The 14,715-nt window shown below is 61.1% G+C and overlaps 2 protein-coding genes across 4 annotated transcripts in view; one reads left to right on the top strand and one right to left on the bottom strand.

The window, feature by feature from the left end:
• SLC5A10 (solute carrier family 5 member 10) overlaps positions 1 to 7,684 on the top strand; it is a 40,337-nt gene extending 32,653 nt beyond the window's left edge. Inside the window, exons 10-15 of one of the 3 annotated variants that reach the window (XM_032703542.1) lie at positions 2,529 to 2,636; positions 3,068 to 3,218; positions 5,599 to 5,767; positions 6,215 to 6,430; positions 6,589 to 6,712; positions 6,747 to 7,684. In XM_032703542.1, coding sequence (XP_032559433.1) covers positions 2,529 to 2,636; positions 3,068 to 3,218; positions 5,599 to 5,767; positions 6,215 to 6,430; positions 6,589 to 6,712; positions 6,747 to 6,994 — 1,016 coding nt within the window. In that variant the 3' untranslated portion in view covers positions 6,995 to 7,684. Of the gene's footprint in view, positions 1 to 2,528; positions 2,637 to 3,067; positions 3,219 to 5,598; positions 5,768 to 6,214; positions 6,431 to 6,588; positions 6,713 to 6,746 lie in introns of those variants that run through there. The other 2 variants (XM_032703543.1, XM_032703544.1) reach the window with 2 other exon arrangements.
• On the bottom strand, positions 7,337 to 12,887 carry GRAP (GRB2 related adaptor protein). Its single transcript, XM_032703554.1, has 5 exons — positions 12,716 to 12,887; positions 11,515 to 11,612; positions 10,293 to 10,415; positions 8,909 to 9,077; positions 7,337 to 7,932 (listed from the first exon to the last, which is right to left on the bottom strand). Exons 1-5 carry the CDS (start codon positions 12,791 to 12,793, stop codon positions 7,747 to 7,749), a joined length of 654 nt encoding a protein of 217 aa, XP_032559445.1. The 5' UTR covers positions 12,794 to 12,887; the 3' UTR covers positions 7,337 to 7,746.
• Between the last annotated feature and the right edge of the window lie 1,828 nt (positions 12,888 to 14,715).

A 14,715-nucleotide genomic window follows, 5' to 3' on the forward strand; every position in this document is an offset into this window, starting at 1 on the left:
CGCCAATGCAAAAAAGGAAAGTGCCATGGGCTGTGTCTCGCTCCCTCCCTCGCGTTGGTGCGGCTCATCTGGATCTGCAGCCGGATAAATGAGGGCCCTGCTTGAGTCAGGCTCCCGAGGCAAAGCCGCCCGTCTGCCCAGCTGCTCGGCCATCAAAGTGCTCCTCTCTGCAGGCACAGTGGCCCTGCTCATCCCACGGTGACAAGTCAGGTGAGGGGTTGTGCCCAGCCCTGCTTTGTCCTGTGCAGGAGGTGGCAGCGGGGCTGGGGGACAAAGGGATGTGACAGCTGTCTGTTGGGATCATAGAATCATTTAGGCTGGGGAAGCCCTCTAAGATCATCAAGTCCAACCCAGCACTGCCAGGTCCAACACTAAACCATGTCCCCAAGTGCCACATCTACAGTGTTGGGGGGAATTAAGCATTTGGTTCCCACCAAATATCAGCTCAGGAGGTGCTTCAGGTGGACCGGAGGAATTTATGGAAAGGCTGTGCTGGCCCCTTAGGGATTTTCCGGTGGTGGGATGTCACCTCCATGCTGTGGCCCTGCCAGTGAGTGGTACAGCAGAGACTGAGGGTGCTGGAGCCAAAACTGGATATTTTAGGTGAAATTCCAGCCCTGATGAGCAGAGGACAGTAAATGTGGCAAAGGCAAGCACTGAGCCAGCACCCATGGAGGGCTCCAGGACCTCATTCCAGTTGTTGTCCCCCTTGGGTAGGTTGGGAGATGCCCTGGCTCGGTGCATGGAGCGTGGGTGTGTGTGGCGTGGCTGGAGTGTGCTGTGGTTGTCCCCACCTCAGCCACTGCCACCTGCTCCGGCTGTTTTTATTGTGCCAGGAGATTTACGGGCTCTTTTGCGGGGTGTGTGTGCTAATGATTTATTGCCTGTGGTGTAAGTGCTGCATCCCATCCATCGTGTGATGCACTGGCTCCTGGAGACAGCTGGTGGGGGCGGATTGGGATGGCAGAGCTCCACACCTGGAGCATCCCCTGATCCTTGTATGGGGCGAAGACACCTGGATCCCCCATACCCAGTTCCTGGGGACTTCTTCACCCAGGAGTCTTTGCCCCACACAGTGAATTAAGTGCCCAAATTCAGCCTCTGTTTGCAGGGACAGGTTGCTGTGCCTGAGCAGGTTGGTCCCCACCATTCCCGGTGTCCCTGGGCTGATCCAGCTGGACAGGCAGTGCCTGGTGCAGACACAACCCCTCTCCTGCAGCCAGCTCCTCCTGGCTGCAGATGGGAGCAGTCATTACAAGCTCCTAATTAATTTTCCATCTCTAGCAGAGGGCCTAAAAGAGGCAGTGGGGCCCAGCACTGGGCTCTGCTCCTGGCTTGTGGGCTCTGGCCACTCTGTTGGGCTTGGCTCCCACTTCCCGCACGCTCCGGGGTCCCACCGAGGGGTTCCATGGCTGAGCTGAGCCCTGGGATGGGCGTTTTGGCTGGGATACAACACCCAGACAACTCCCTGCCCTCTGGAGCACCTTCCACCCTCCAGCCACCAACCATTTGCATGGAGCCGAGCACAAGGTGGTGGTTTGGAGGGGAAACTGAGGCAGGGACGGTGATGGCAGCTTTACTCACAGCTCCTGGGGGACAGAGTCACTGGAGCCCCAGCACTGGCTCTCACCTTGGGGAAAGGCAGCCCAGGCTGGGAGCTTTCGACATCCCTGGGATGTGCTGAGCATTGCCTGTGGTCTGCCCACACTGTGTCCCACTCCCAGCGCACCCCACGCTCCTTTATGGAAAGCCCCAAGGTGTCACCAGCTGGTGTTTCAGGCAAACCAGGGGTGAGGGCTGCCCCCTACTTGGGTTGGGGGTCACCACACAGGAGAACCAGGATGATGCTCCCTGTCATCACAGGGATCACCCGTGCTCGTCCCCGTGCTCCTGGGAGGGTGGGTGTGGACCGGAGAGCCAGGCAGCCCATCCATATTTATGCCTGACACTAATTTCCATCCATTTCAATATTTTATGAGCATAACAATAAAAAAAAAAGAAAGGGTTCAGTGCTTGTTGAGCCATAGAAATAATTGGGCGTTGATGGCCCTGGCGTGGTGCCATGTGTGTCCTGGGAGCTGCTGGTGCTGCCCATGCCCGGGAAATTGCCACAACGGTGCAGGAACCGGGCTGGCCCCTGTGTATGGGGATGGACAGTGCCTGCCCTGGGGCTCTGCCACCTCTGGCTGTGGCCCCAGGTCCTGGTGGGGCTCTGGAGGTCCCCCCAGGGCAGCTGTCACTGGATTTATTGTGGTGGTAGGTCCCACTGGTGCTGAGGAGGTGAGGGGATGCTGCTGGGATGGATCCTTCTGTGTTGAGGCTGATGGGATAATGAGTGGGGGTGGCAGAGGTGGATTTCCACACAGGGTGTGCTCCCTGTTTCTCCACCCCGTCCCCTGCAAAAGTCTGGGTACCCTGGCCATGGTGAAGGGTCAATATCTGCCACAGTGGGAGCGGGTGAGAGGGGCTGCAGGGCTGGCCCCTGCCCTGTGAGGGGTCTCAACATGTCACCTGCTTCTGTCCCTCAGATTCCGTGGCCTGTGTGGACCCCGAGGAGTGCACCCGTGTCTGCGGGGCTGCCGTGGGCTGTTCCAACATTGCCTACCCCAAGCTGGTGGTGGAGCTGATGCCCAGTGGTAAGTGGGTGGGAGGGGTCACCCCATCTCCCTTGGGTTCTGCCACAACCTGGAGCTGCTGCCATGGCTTGGATGTTGGGGGGGACCCCATGGATGGTCTGGGTGGGTTTGTGTTGAGGGGGACCCCATGGATGGTCTGGGTGGGTTTGTGTTGAGGGGGACCCCATGGATGGTCTGGGTGGGTTTGTGCATGGGACAGCCCACGCAGCCCCTCCGAGGGCGGCTCCAAAAGTGAGGTCAGTGGATGTGGGTGACCCTGTGGGTGACAGCAGGGTCTCAGCATCCTGTGGTGCAGCTGGGGGTTCCCAAACCCCATCCTTGCCCCAGAGGAGACCCCAGAGTGTGCCTGCAGAGGGTTAGGCATTATCCTGGGGTTGTCCCATGCCACCTCACCCGTTCAGCTGCTCCCTGACACTTCCTCTCCTCCCCAGGGCTGCGGGGTCTGATGATCGCGGTGATGATGGCAGCACTCATGTCATCCCTGACCTCCATATTCAACAGCAGCAGCACCCTCTTCACCATGGACATCTGGAGGAAGCTGAGGCCGGGGGCCGGTGACTGGGAGCTGCTCCTCGTGGGCAGGTAGTGACCGGGGGTTTCGGAGAGACTGGTGGGGCCAGTCCAGCCTGAAAAATGCCTGTGCTCAGCCTGGTTTATGCAAGCCCTTGTGTTGTTTTATGTATGAAAGCCCTGGAAATGGAGACGGTTTGGCCGGTGTGAAGCCTCTCCCCGCCGCCTCCAGCCCCTTCCCCCCGGGAAGCCGCAGCTGCTCCCGGGGCTGAGGTCGCACACGAAGCACACGGGGGAACTTGGCCGCGTGGCGAAGGGCAGCGCTGCCCACACACGCCCCGGCTGCTCCCGTGGGACGGCAGGTGCCCGCGGGCAGCCCGGGAACCCGCCCGCGGTGCCGCGCTCGGGGCGGCGGAGTCAGCGCTGCGGAATGCCCGGCACGGTGCCACGGGGCCGGGAGCGTCCTCGGCGCGGGGCAGACAATAACAAGGAGGGAATCTGGGTCAGGGCTTTGGCTGGGTTGTGCTGGGGCTGCGGGGAGGGCTGGCTGGTCCAGCGGCTGCAGGAGCAGCTGTTTCTGGGCATCCTCCGGCTCCGGAGGGTGGGAAGGGGATGGGCAGTGATGCTGGGGAACGGTGGTCTCGCGTGCTCCCCCACGGGAAGAAGGGCTCTTGCTTCAGGGCCTGCCTCGCCCCTCCCTGGCACTGGCTTCGCTGCCGGTGACAAGGGTGTGACAACGCAGGACAGCTTTCCCGAGGATGGATAATGAGTGTTTGCAAAGGGCTTTGCCCGCCCGGGGCGGGAGTCGCTGCTGCGGTGGATCCCGGCGCTTCATTAGCGTGTCGGGTGATTAGTGCGAGCAGGACGCTGCGGATCGCGGGGATAGAGCCAACGATAAGCGCTTTGGAGAGGGAAAAAAGCTATTTAAGCTGCAAGTTTGATGTTTTCCTACCTGCCAGCATAGATAGAGACAGGCAGCCTGGGGTTATTCCTGAGGAGCTGCCAGGGGAGGCCAATCGCCCCCCTGGACCCACCGGGGTGGGGATGCCCCATCCAGGGATCGTGGAATCACAGAATGGTTTGGGCTGGAAGGGTCCTTGGAGATCACGTCTCGTTCCAACCCCCTCCCAGCACAGGGAGGAAAGGGCTTTGATTGTAGGATCAGAAAGAGCTCCCAGTTCCTGGACTTGGGCGTTTGAGCTCCTGCTGGGCCGTGGTGCCTGGCTGGAAATCCCCGCTGGTGTTTGATGTGTGCTCCGTGCCCAGGCGGTGGCGTGGTGGTTGGAACACCCAATCCTTCCCAAATTCCCCCAGTGCCCTGCAGCAGGCTGTGCCAGCTGCTGCTCTCCATTCCCTGCCCAGACACCCACCTCGGGCTGCGTGTGGAGCAGGGCACGGACGCCTGGCACTCCCAGCTCCTGCCACACTCAGAACTCCTGTGTTTTTCCACAGTCCTTTAGCATCAAGACTGGGTTGGACAGGGCTTGGAGCAACCTGGTCTAGTGAGAAGTGTCCCTGACTGTGGCAGGGAGTGGAATGAGATGAATTTTAAGGTCCCTTCCCAGTCAAACCGTTCCATTCATTCTCTGATTTTCTCCTCTGTGGCTCACAAACATTCCGAACAGAGGGATTTCTCCCACCCCGTGGGTCAGGGTGTGTATTTTATGCTCAGGCTGGTTCCCTTTTCCCCAGCACCTGGCAGCAGTGGGGGCTCTGGCTAGAGCTGCTTTCATGGCTTATTTTTTCTCTTATTTTTTCCTACTTCTGCTTTTCGAGATGAGCAGATGGAGATGTAGGAAATTCTGTGAAGCTGTAAATAAGCCAGGCTGAGCTATAAATATGGCAGCTTTTGGGATGGGTCCTGCCCATTTTGGGCTTGGGCCCAAAATCTGGGGTCTGGCCAACCCCTCGTGCTTCGGAGGAGGGTGATGCTGTGGGGTGTGGCTGGGATTTGGGCGAGGATGAGGTCAGGGTGATGTTGGGGACTAACACACCCCTCTGTCAGAGCCTGGCCAGGGCAGCTGAGCACGGGGCAGCTCAGCTCAGGTCCCCAGTTCTCAGCTGGGTGCCTTGACTGGACACGGGGATGCCGAGAGCAAGTTTGGCCAGAGCACCCAACACCTGCAGCTGGTGGCTTTTCATAGTGAAAGTGCCCTTTGCCTGGTGTTTCCCCATGGGGGGGTCCAGTTTAGCAGCCCCCTGGGGCTGGGCAGGGGCCTGGGGAGTGTTCACCTGCCCAGAATGGAACCAGCACAGGCATCATTAGCACCCTCTGTGGCCCTGGGGATGTCACCCAGCAGCGAGTGTCCTCTCCTTGACCCACCTGCATCTCCTGCACCGGCACTGGGACCCTGGTTTTGGGGACCCCCATTGCCACAGTGACGCTGCAGGTGGGACAAGAAGTGCAGGTGGGACAGGAACATCACCTGCACCACCTCCCTACTGCTCACAGGGTGGTCACAGTGGTGCTGGTGGCCCTCAGCGTGGTCTGGATCCCCATCCTGCAGAGCTCCAGTGGTGGCCAGCTCTATGTCTACATCCAGGCTGTCACCAGCTACCTGGCTCCTCCTGTCACTGCTGTCTTCGTCCTGGCTGTCTTCTGGCCCCGAGCTAACGAGCAGGTACACGACTGGGGTGGCCCTGGGGACAGCCTGGGGACATGGGTGGTACCAACACCCCCCTGTCTGCCCTGCTCCCAGGAACCCAGCAGGGCCTGGGGGGTTGTTGGTGGAAGGAGGAGGAAGGGAGGGGGTGATGCTGGAGGGGCTGGTGAGAGGAACCGAGCCTGGCTGGTGTTCCCCTGGGAGCTGGTGGGTGTCTGGTGTGAAAAAGAGGAGGAGGAGGTGGCAGGTGCTGCCATGCATGGCCACCAAGTGTGGCATGGCCAATGGGGGTGGAAGGGGACATCCCCTGCAGAGGGGAGGCCAGGGCTCAACCGTGCCCCAACACGCAGGGTCCACTGGACCTTCTCCCAGGGCTGGCTGGAAGGAGCAGCTCCGAGGGGTTTGTCCCTGCTGTGGGGTGACCATCCTGTTCCAACCACCCCCCAACACACCTTGGCTTTGCAGGGAGCTTTCTGGGGCCTGATGGCAGGGCTGGCGCTGGGACTGGCCAGGCTGGGGCTGGAGCTGGCACACCCCACACCCCGCTGTGGGGTCCCCGACCAGCGGCCCTGGCTGCTCACTGACATCCACTACCTGCACTTTGCTGTGCTCCTGGCCACTGCCACAGCTGCTGTCATGGTGGGGGGCAGCCTGCTGACCCCCCCACCGCCCCCAGCCCAGGTGAGTGGGGCACCCAGACCCCTCACCCTGTCCTCCCACTGGATCTCCTTGGATGGAGACATCAAGTGTCACCCTGTGCACCCCGAGCTCGGCCAGGGGGTCCCCACAGGGGTCTGGGCTGGGCGGGGTTTCTCAGTAAATCTCACCCTGGTTTCCAGCTGAAGGATCTCACCTGGTGGACCCTCTCACAGGAACCCCCCCAGCCCTCTGTGTGTGGCACATCCCAGGGACCCTCTGATGGTGAGTGTGTCCTCGGGGGTGTCTGGCAGGGGAGGCACAGCAGTGCCCCCCACTCCCTGCCTGTAACGGGCAGCAGGATGGCACAGATATCTCCTGCCAGGAGGTGGTTGGTCCCCAGGGCCGTCTGTCCCCCACACTCACTCTATTTCTGTGCCAGGTTCCTGCTCATCCAACCCAGACATCCAGCAGCCATCCAAGGCCGTGGGACCCCCAGCTGTGGCCCTCAAGGACACCACAGAACCTCCATTCTGGGCCCGTGTCTGCAGCATCAATGCTGTTGTCCTGATGTGTGTCAATATTTTCTGTTATGCCTATTTTGCCTAGTGCTCAGCCAGCCCCTGGAGAGAGGGAAAGCTGCTGGGAGGGGGGGAAAATGGGGATTTGGGTGATAGCTTTTATTTGTCACACTTGGGACACATGATGTTTAAATCCACTTGTGCAGTGAGCTGGGTGTTCTCAGCACTGCAGACCCTGAGTGCTTTCCAGGGGGTGTGAGGTGGGGGGGGGCACTTGTGAGGGCAACAAGTCCCTGGGAGGGGTTTGGGACAGGGATTTGGGTGGAAAAATGGGGGCTGCAGATTGAGCAAAACCATACCAAAGCAGAGGGGGCATGAATTCAGGACAGGACCACCTTGGCAGCGGTGGGAAAGGAGCAGTCACACTCGTGGGTGTCACCCGAACTCATTTTATTAGCTCTAAATAAAAAAAAAAATACTATAAAGCCACAATTTGCAGCTATGAACAGCACCCACAGAACTGAATCCCCCTGGATCAGCCTTCCCTGGAACCCTGAGTCCTGGCATCCCTCCACGGGGTCACGGAGCCCAGCTGCATCCTGGCTGCCTGCAGCCCTCCCTGGAGGTGGGTTCTTCGCTTACAGGGTCCGGAGAGGAGCCAAGCTTTGGGGGATGCTTGCTCTCCCCCTCTGTTGCTGTCATCTCACTGGACTGTGGCTCTGGAAAAGTTTTCATGGCTGTGGGGATGAAGGGACACACAGTCCGTGTGTGGGCACGAAGCGGCTCCGGTGGGTGGGGGCAGTGGGGCGGGTCCTGCCGCGCCCCCGGGGCCGGGGGGGGTCACTTGCGGATGGGGTGGACGTAATTCCGAGGGAAGAAGCCGACCCGGCCGTAGATCTTTCCCTGCCACCAGTTGGGGTCAGGGCAGTCCAGGACCTCGATGATGTCCCCGCGGAGGAAGGGCAGCTGGGAGCCCTCGTGGGCTGGGAAGTCGAACTGGGCTTGCACGAATCGGGGTCTGCCCACCTGGAGGGAAGTGGAGGGCAGGGGTTGGTGGGGGGAGAGGGGTCCCCATCCCAGCCCCTCTGCACCAGGTTGCACTGTTTGGGTCCCCAGAGTGACAGGGACACTGTGCCACTGTGGGACAAGGACCAGCCCTGGGAGGGCTTGGGGTGCCTATTTTGAGGGGAGAGAAGGAAACTAGGGAAATCCTGCCATGGGAAGAATGGAATGCTGGGGATGGCCCTGAGTGCAGGAAGAGCCTGGGGTGCAGGAGAGCACCCTGGGGTGCAGGGGAACATCCTGGGATGCAGCCACAGCCTGGGGCTCAGGGCAGAGCCAGGGATGCAGAGGAGCACCTTGGGGTGCAGGGAAACACCCTGGGGTGCAGGACACAGCCTGGGGTGCAGAGGAGCAGCGTGGGATGCAGGGAAGAGCCTGGGGTGCAGGGGTGCACCCCAGAGCCCAGGAAACTCCCTGTTCCTGCTGCTGGGAGAGCCGAGATGGGTGCTCAGGGGACCCCTTCCCTTTGGAGGCAGCTGCCACTCCTGTCCTTCCCAGGTCCTTCCCAGGCCCTTCTGGGTGCTGGAGCCTCTCCCATCCCAGCTCCCAAGGTCCAGTTTTGCTGCCTCCACAGGGCTTGGCTTTGCTGGAGTTTGCCCCAGGCTGGCTGTGCCCTATCCTGGGCTGGTCAGCTCTCCACCCGCCCTGGGTAGCATCCCTGGCCCAAGGGATGGTGGTAAGTACCCAGAGTGACCTGCCTTGCCCTGCCCTGTTCTGTCCCGCTGAGCTGCTCTGGGGGCTTTTCCTCCCTGCATTGCTGCTGTACCCTCTCCTGCTCCACCCTGGAGAGCTGAGGGCCAGGTGTCCCAAGGATGTCCCTGTCCCCCCTCTATGGGGACGCTGAGGCTTCAGGGAGCTCACACACAGGGGTTTGGGAGCAGCTGTGCCATCACCCCACACCCCAGCTCTGCGTGTCCCCATGGCCCTTCCATGGCTGTACCTCCTGGCTCTGGTCCTCGTCCCGGAGGAAGATCTGCTGCTCTTTGGCGATCGTGGTCGTCCTGTAGAAATCCACCAGCTCGTTGAGGGAATTGAACTTTTCCTCCCAGAGGAAATACTTGCCGTTCCTCTCCCTGAGCACCTTGAAATGCTGGACGTGCTTCCCGTAGCTGTGGAAGGAGGATGGATGTTATCCTGGCCTTGGGATGCTGGCAGCACCCAGACGCTCTTCTGGCAAGGTAGGAAAATCTGGAGGTGCTGAGGAGGTTGGAAGGAGCCCAGGGGTCTCACTATACTCATCCTGCCACGGTGGGGATGACTGGGGTCACTCCTAGTCCTGCAACAAGGGCTTACAGCTGAGACCTGCTACAACTCATCCCACAGGCAACTGAAGCTCAGTCCTGGCCCTGGCACAGCGGGATGCCCGTGGGCTCAGGGAGGGCAGTGTGCCAGCCATGTGTAGGGCAAGTGGCTTTGTCCAGGGCCACATCTGAGGAACGTGTGGTGAGAGCTGCAGGTCTCAGCTCAGCATGTATGGGGAGGAGGTTGAAAATGTTGGGATTGGGCTCCCAGCTTCCCTGCACTCCTGGGGACCCCCAAGCTGCAGGAGGATGGGACAGGCCAGGATTTCCCTCGCAGCCCCCCATGCCAGCACCCCTTGGAGTGTACCTGGGGGTGCCAGGTCAGGGTGTCTGCACTGCAGGGACCTGCCTCTGCCAGAGCCCCAGGCAGGGGCAGGACCTGCCACACTGGTGACGCAGAGCAGAGCACGGCTCCCTTTCATTATGGGCAAGAACCTCCTGAAACATTTCATTAGGGATTAGCAGTGTGAGAAAGTGCCTGGCTGGCCTGGGGCCGGCTCCTGCTCCCCCAGCTGGGGCAGGGAAGGGGCAGCGATGGGATGAGATGCCTAGAGATAGGCTCTGCCCTGGCTGTCGATGCCAAAGGCATCGGGATGCTGCAGCCCTTCATCCCTGGGGATGCTCTGGGCAGCTCGTTCCCGCAGGCCGTGTCCCCTGGGCTGTGCTTGCAGCTTGTCCCCAGCTCCATCCTCACCCACAGGGCTGTGTTTAGGGGTGCCCCTGGGAGGGACCCAGCGGTGCAGGCAGCAGGAAGCAGAGGGCTGGAGGCGGAGCGCGGGGATATGGGGGGGGGGGGGGGAAGGAGAGGAAGGAAAGGAAAGCCCTGTGCGAGGCTGTGCCAGGATGTACCGGGACATGGCTCTGCAGCCCCCAACCCCTTCGAGGTGGCAGGGGCCGGGCAGGGTGCTCGCCCCTTCCCCAGCACTGTCACAGGGACCCCACGCAAGGGTGGCCTGATGCCTCAGTCCCCAAAGTGGGAGCTGCAGGGACCCCCATCCTGCCACGTGTCCCAGGGCCACTCACTTGACAGAGATGGAGAATTCCCCCGGGGTGCTCTCGCTGTCGCGGATCAGGAAGGCTCCCACGTGATTGCGTTTGAGGAGCTGCTTCTCTGCCAGCTGCCGGGAGATCCTGCCCGCGTACCACCTGGGAGGGACACCGGGCTGAGCCACACGGGCAGTCCTGGACACCCGGGGACACCCCAGTGCCACGTCCCCACCCCGCAGGATGGAGGCAGCGAGAGCCCCGCTGCCGGCAGGAGAGGGGTCTCCATAGGGCTCCACACAGGGCTGGGAGCCCCCCACAGCAGTCACTCCCTTCCCTCCCCCTCCAGATTTATTGTGGGGCGAGGCACCACAGCGTGCTGTGGGTGCAGAGGTGTTCCCACGTGCAGGGTGAGCGCAGCATCGCTGACAGCCGCGACCGCATCCTGTCACCTGCCCGCTCACATCACGTGCCTCGTCCCCCACTTTGCTGCCTGTCCCCTCCTCCGTGTCCCTTGGCCCCTCATGGGAGCAGCCCTTCCAGGTGTAGAGCAGAAAACCCTCCATGCCAGGATAAAACCCTGCTGCCTGCTTTGGTGGCAGCTGCCAAAAGGAGGTGGAGGAGCAGAGTCCCCATCTCCCATCCCTGCCAAGGCCATGTCCGGGCATTTCGGACCCTCAGGCCGTGGAGACCCTCTGCTACCTGTCCCATGAACGATCAGCCACAGATTTCAGCACAGAGTCAACCCCCCAGGTGCTGCATAGAAGAGGCTGCACCTCAGCCACCCCGAAGCTGGAGAGGCAGCGGGATGTGCCCCAGGCTGCCTCGAGCCCACGCGTTTGCTCTGGCATTTAAATGTGGTTTACCGGGGGCTAATGATACATAAAACACAGGTTAAATCAGGGATGGATTACAGTGGGCTTTAATAACACGGTAATAGGATTGTGTCTAATGCAGTTGTAATCCCGTAACGCTTTGTTGTTCCCCAATTATCATTTATTTAGTGGCAGCCCGGTGTGAGGGTTGGATTTTGGTGTGTTGGGGGTACGTGGGTGTTCCTCTGCCTCCTGCCCCCTGGGGCTGTGGTGGCAATGGCAGGCTGATTGAGCAGTCAGACCCCATCTCTGTGACTCAGTTTCCCCAAGTGTGGGACTACCCTGGCTCGTGGCAGACCTTTGGGAATTGGGATGCACTGCTGGGATCGCTGCCTGGGTGGTGGGTGCTCGAGCTCCCCTTCCCCACACGGTGGGATGGCACTTACGGGTGTGGCTTGACCTTGATGTAGTTTTTGGGGACAAAGCCCTCGCAGCCAAACAGCTCAGCCTTGTACCAGTTCTGGTCATCTTCCATGTTGAGGATCTAAGGTGGGAGAGGAACAGGGAGGCATCAGCCTGGCTGCTGATCCCCTGGGAGAGGGGCTGAGTGGGACCCCCATTGCTGCCCCAGACCCCACATAACCCACCAAAACCTGGGGAAAGGGGGCTCTGCCAACAGTGACATGGTCTGGGGGGGCTTGGGGGCACCTGGATGCTCCCTCCAGCCCTCCTTGGCTTGCCATGGATGCCAACAGCTGGGATGTGCCCGGCATTGTCTCAAACCCCTGATGAGGGAAGAGAGTGAAATCTGTCCCTAGAGTAGCTGGGACATCAGCCAGGCCCCACATCCCCCCAGGACAGTGGCAGTGGGTGCCCCATGGGAGGAAGTGCCCCAGAAGAGCAGGGTGCTGACACCTACTTGTGTGTGACACCATTTTCCAGCATCCCACGCAGGGGCCCGGGGGTGGCACAGCTGTGCAAACAGGATCTGAAACCCTGGGTCATGGTCTGGGGCCACGGGGAAAACACGCTGGGAGCCAGGGACGGGCACGGGGGTTTGGGGCCCTGGGTTACAGCCAGGACATGCCCTCACTCCTCCTTGGGGTGGCTGCACCCATGGGGGGCTACACGCTGCTGGGGGACTGGGAGGAGTTGCCAGCATTGCAGCATCAGCCCCATGGACAGGACAGGAGGGGAGGGTGTGGGTGCTCTCACCCTGTTGCAGGGCTACAGCCCCCCAGGGATATTCTGAGCCCCCCCGATGCTTTTTGGGATTCCTAGGGGGCATTTAAGAGCCTGTCCTGATGCCAGTGCCTGGGTGGGTGTTTGGGCACATGCTCCCAGCTGCTGGATCCCTGCAGCCCCCAGTGCCTCAGTGGGGCAGGAAAAATGTGTGCCAGCTGGGCATGTCCCTCTCTGGAGATGTGCTTGGTGGCACAGACAAGCGGTACCCACCGCTGGGAATGCTGTTCTGCACCCCAAAATCCTCACGGTTGGCTCCTTATACCCCACAGAGGGCCCCAAAGAGGCAACAAAACCAGGGGCAGTGAAAGCACTGGTGTCACCCCGTGCCCTGTGCCCACCCTCTCCCCCAAAAGCAACAGCATCCAACCCCCCCCGTGGCTGGTGACCCCCTGCCCTCGGTACCTTCAAGGTGTCCCCTTTCTGGAAGGGCAGCTCGTCCTTCTCCGTCGTCTGGAAGCTGTACAGAGCCACCGACTCCATGGCTGTCACCGGGGGTCTGGAGGGGTGCCTGGGGGCTGCCTGGGGCTCAGCACCCCGCGGGGCTCTGGGCTCTGGGCAGAGCACACGGCGCGGCAGTGCCGGCGGGCAGGAAACCGCGCTGATGTCACGGCGCTGCCGGAGCACCACGCGGGCGCTGCCAGCGGGCACAGCTGCCCAGATGTGCCGGGAGGGGTGGGGAGCTGTGCCAGCCCCCCTGGGTGCCAGGGGACAAAGGGATCTCCCAAGGGATCCAGGTGCATCCCCTCAGCGGTGGGTGGTGGGCAGCGGTGGGGATTTGGATGGAAACAGGACGGTGATGGGCTGGACACGGGTTGAGGATGTTGGGAAGTGTGTTTGGAGGGCACAGGCAGGCTGGCAGTGCTGGGAGGGGGGGAGTCTCTGATGTCTTGTCAAGGCTGAGCTGCCAAAACGTGGCTTGGTGGGAATGGTTGTTGCAGAAGAAAAAAAATCCCAGGGGGTGGGAATGGCGGAGGGCGGTGGGTGGATGCACACACCTGGATTCTTTGGAATTCAGATCGAACACTCCATGTCCCAGCTCTTAACAGTCAGATCTCAGCACAACTGTCATTGGCTTTTTGGGCTGTGCCCCTTTGGTGGGTTGATTTTTCCCCAGCCTTCTTCTGCAGGGCTAGGGAACGAAAATCCCTTTTAGACTGAAACGACTTCCTGCAGCTCTCGTGGGCGTCAGGCACTGAGTGTGCAGGGCTCGCCCGCCGGGGATCGTTCCCAGCGGGAAGGTCTCCGATGCTGTGCAGCCTTCCTGTGTGTGGGCTGGGGCACGAAGAGTGTGGAAAATCCGCCAGACACTGGCTTGCTTTGCTGTGAGGAATTAAAGCAGGGACAGCTGCAGCTCAGGCCCTGCCCATGGATTTGGGCACTTTCCAGCGAGGAGCAGGATGCCGCTGCCATCTGCCCAGGGTGGGATGAGCCGTGGTGCTTGCAGGGCCACTGTGGGGACACTGGCTCGGTGATTCACCTCCTCCAAACCTTAATCCCAATTCCTGACTGCATCCAAAAAGCAAACCCCATACAAGACCCCACTGAGGCCATTTCCAGGCTCTCACGCCCATGGGAAGAGGAGAGGGATGTGTGGGGTGGCCCTGGGTGTCCCCACACCCAGCGAGGCCCCTGTCCCCAGTGGTTATCCCTGGGATCCGCTGGTCCCAGGGGAAGCGGAGACACTGGGAAGGCCCGGAAGGTCAGGGAGGCTGTGGGAAGAGGCTCCATATAAGCTCGCCTGTCACATGGAGGACTGGACTTGGTGAATCCCCATGTCCCGGAGAGACCCAGGGGATGGGAATGCAGCAGGAAGAGACCCAGGGGATAGGAATGCAGCAGGAAGATGGCTCTCTAGAGCTTCCCCTACCCCTTGGCAGCCTTGGCGAGGATGGAGCTGGATGTTCCCTGGGGAAACCAGCCCAGCAGAGCCACTGTTCCAACCCTGCTGTGGCCAAGAGCCTGATCCTGTCCCTGTGTCCATCAGCCCAAACTGGATGATAGGAAGTCCATTCCAGGGTGGAGGAATGGAATTCCATTTCCCTGGTAAGGAACAATAGGGCAGTGGGGGGGATGACTGGGTACTGGGAGGGTTGGTGTGGGAGAAACCTGCAGCCCAGGGAGAGGGTTTTTGGGGTGACAATCCCTGTGCCATAAGTGGACACTGGGGCTCAGCTTCCTGGGGCTGGGAGCAGGGAGGCTTGGGGGCCACCCCGGGGTGTCTGGGCTGGAGCCATGGGTGGTGCCACCTGCCTGGGTGTGGGGCACAGGACAGTGGGGTCACAGAGGGGTCCCCAGGCCTTGGCACAGTGCTGGACTCAGGACCGCAGCAGGATGGGATCCTGCCAGCAGATGGCAGCAGATCCCAGAGGGACACTGGGGACACTGGGGACAGGCCACCTGCT

This window comes from Chiroxiphia lanceolata, chromosome 16, assembly GCF_009829145.1.
Source record: "Chiroxiphia lanceolata isolate bChiLan1 chromosome 16, bChiLan1.pri, whole genome shotgun sequence".
NCBI lineage: Eukaryota > Metazoa > Chordata > Aves > Passeriformes > Pipridae > Chiroxiphia > Chiroxiphia lanceolata.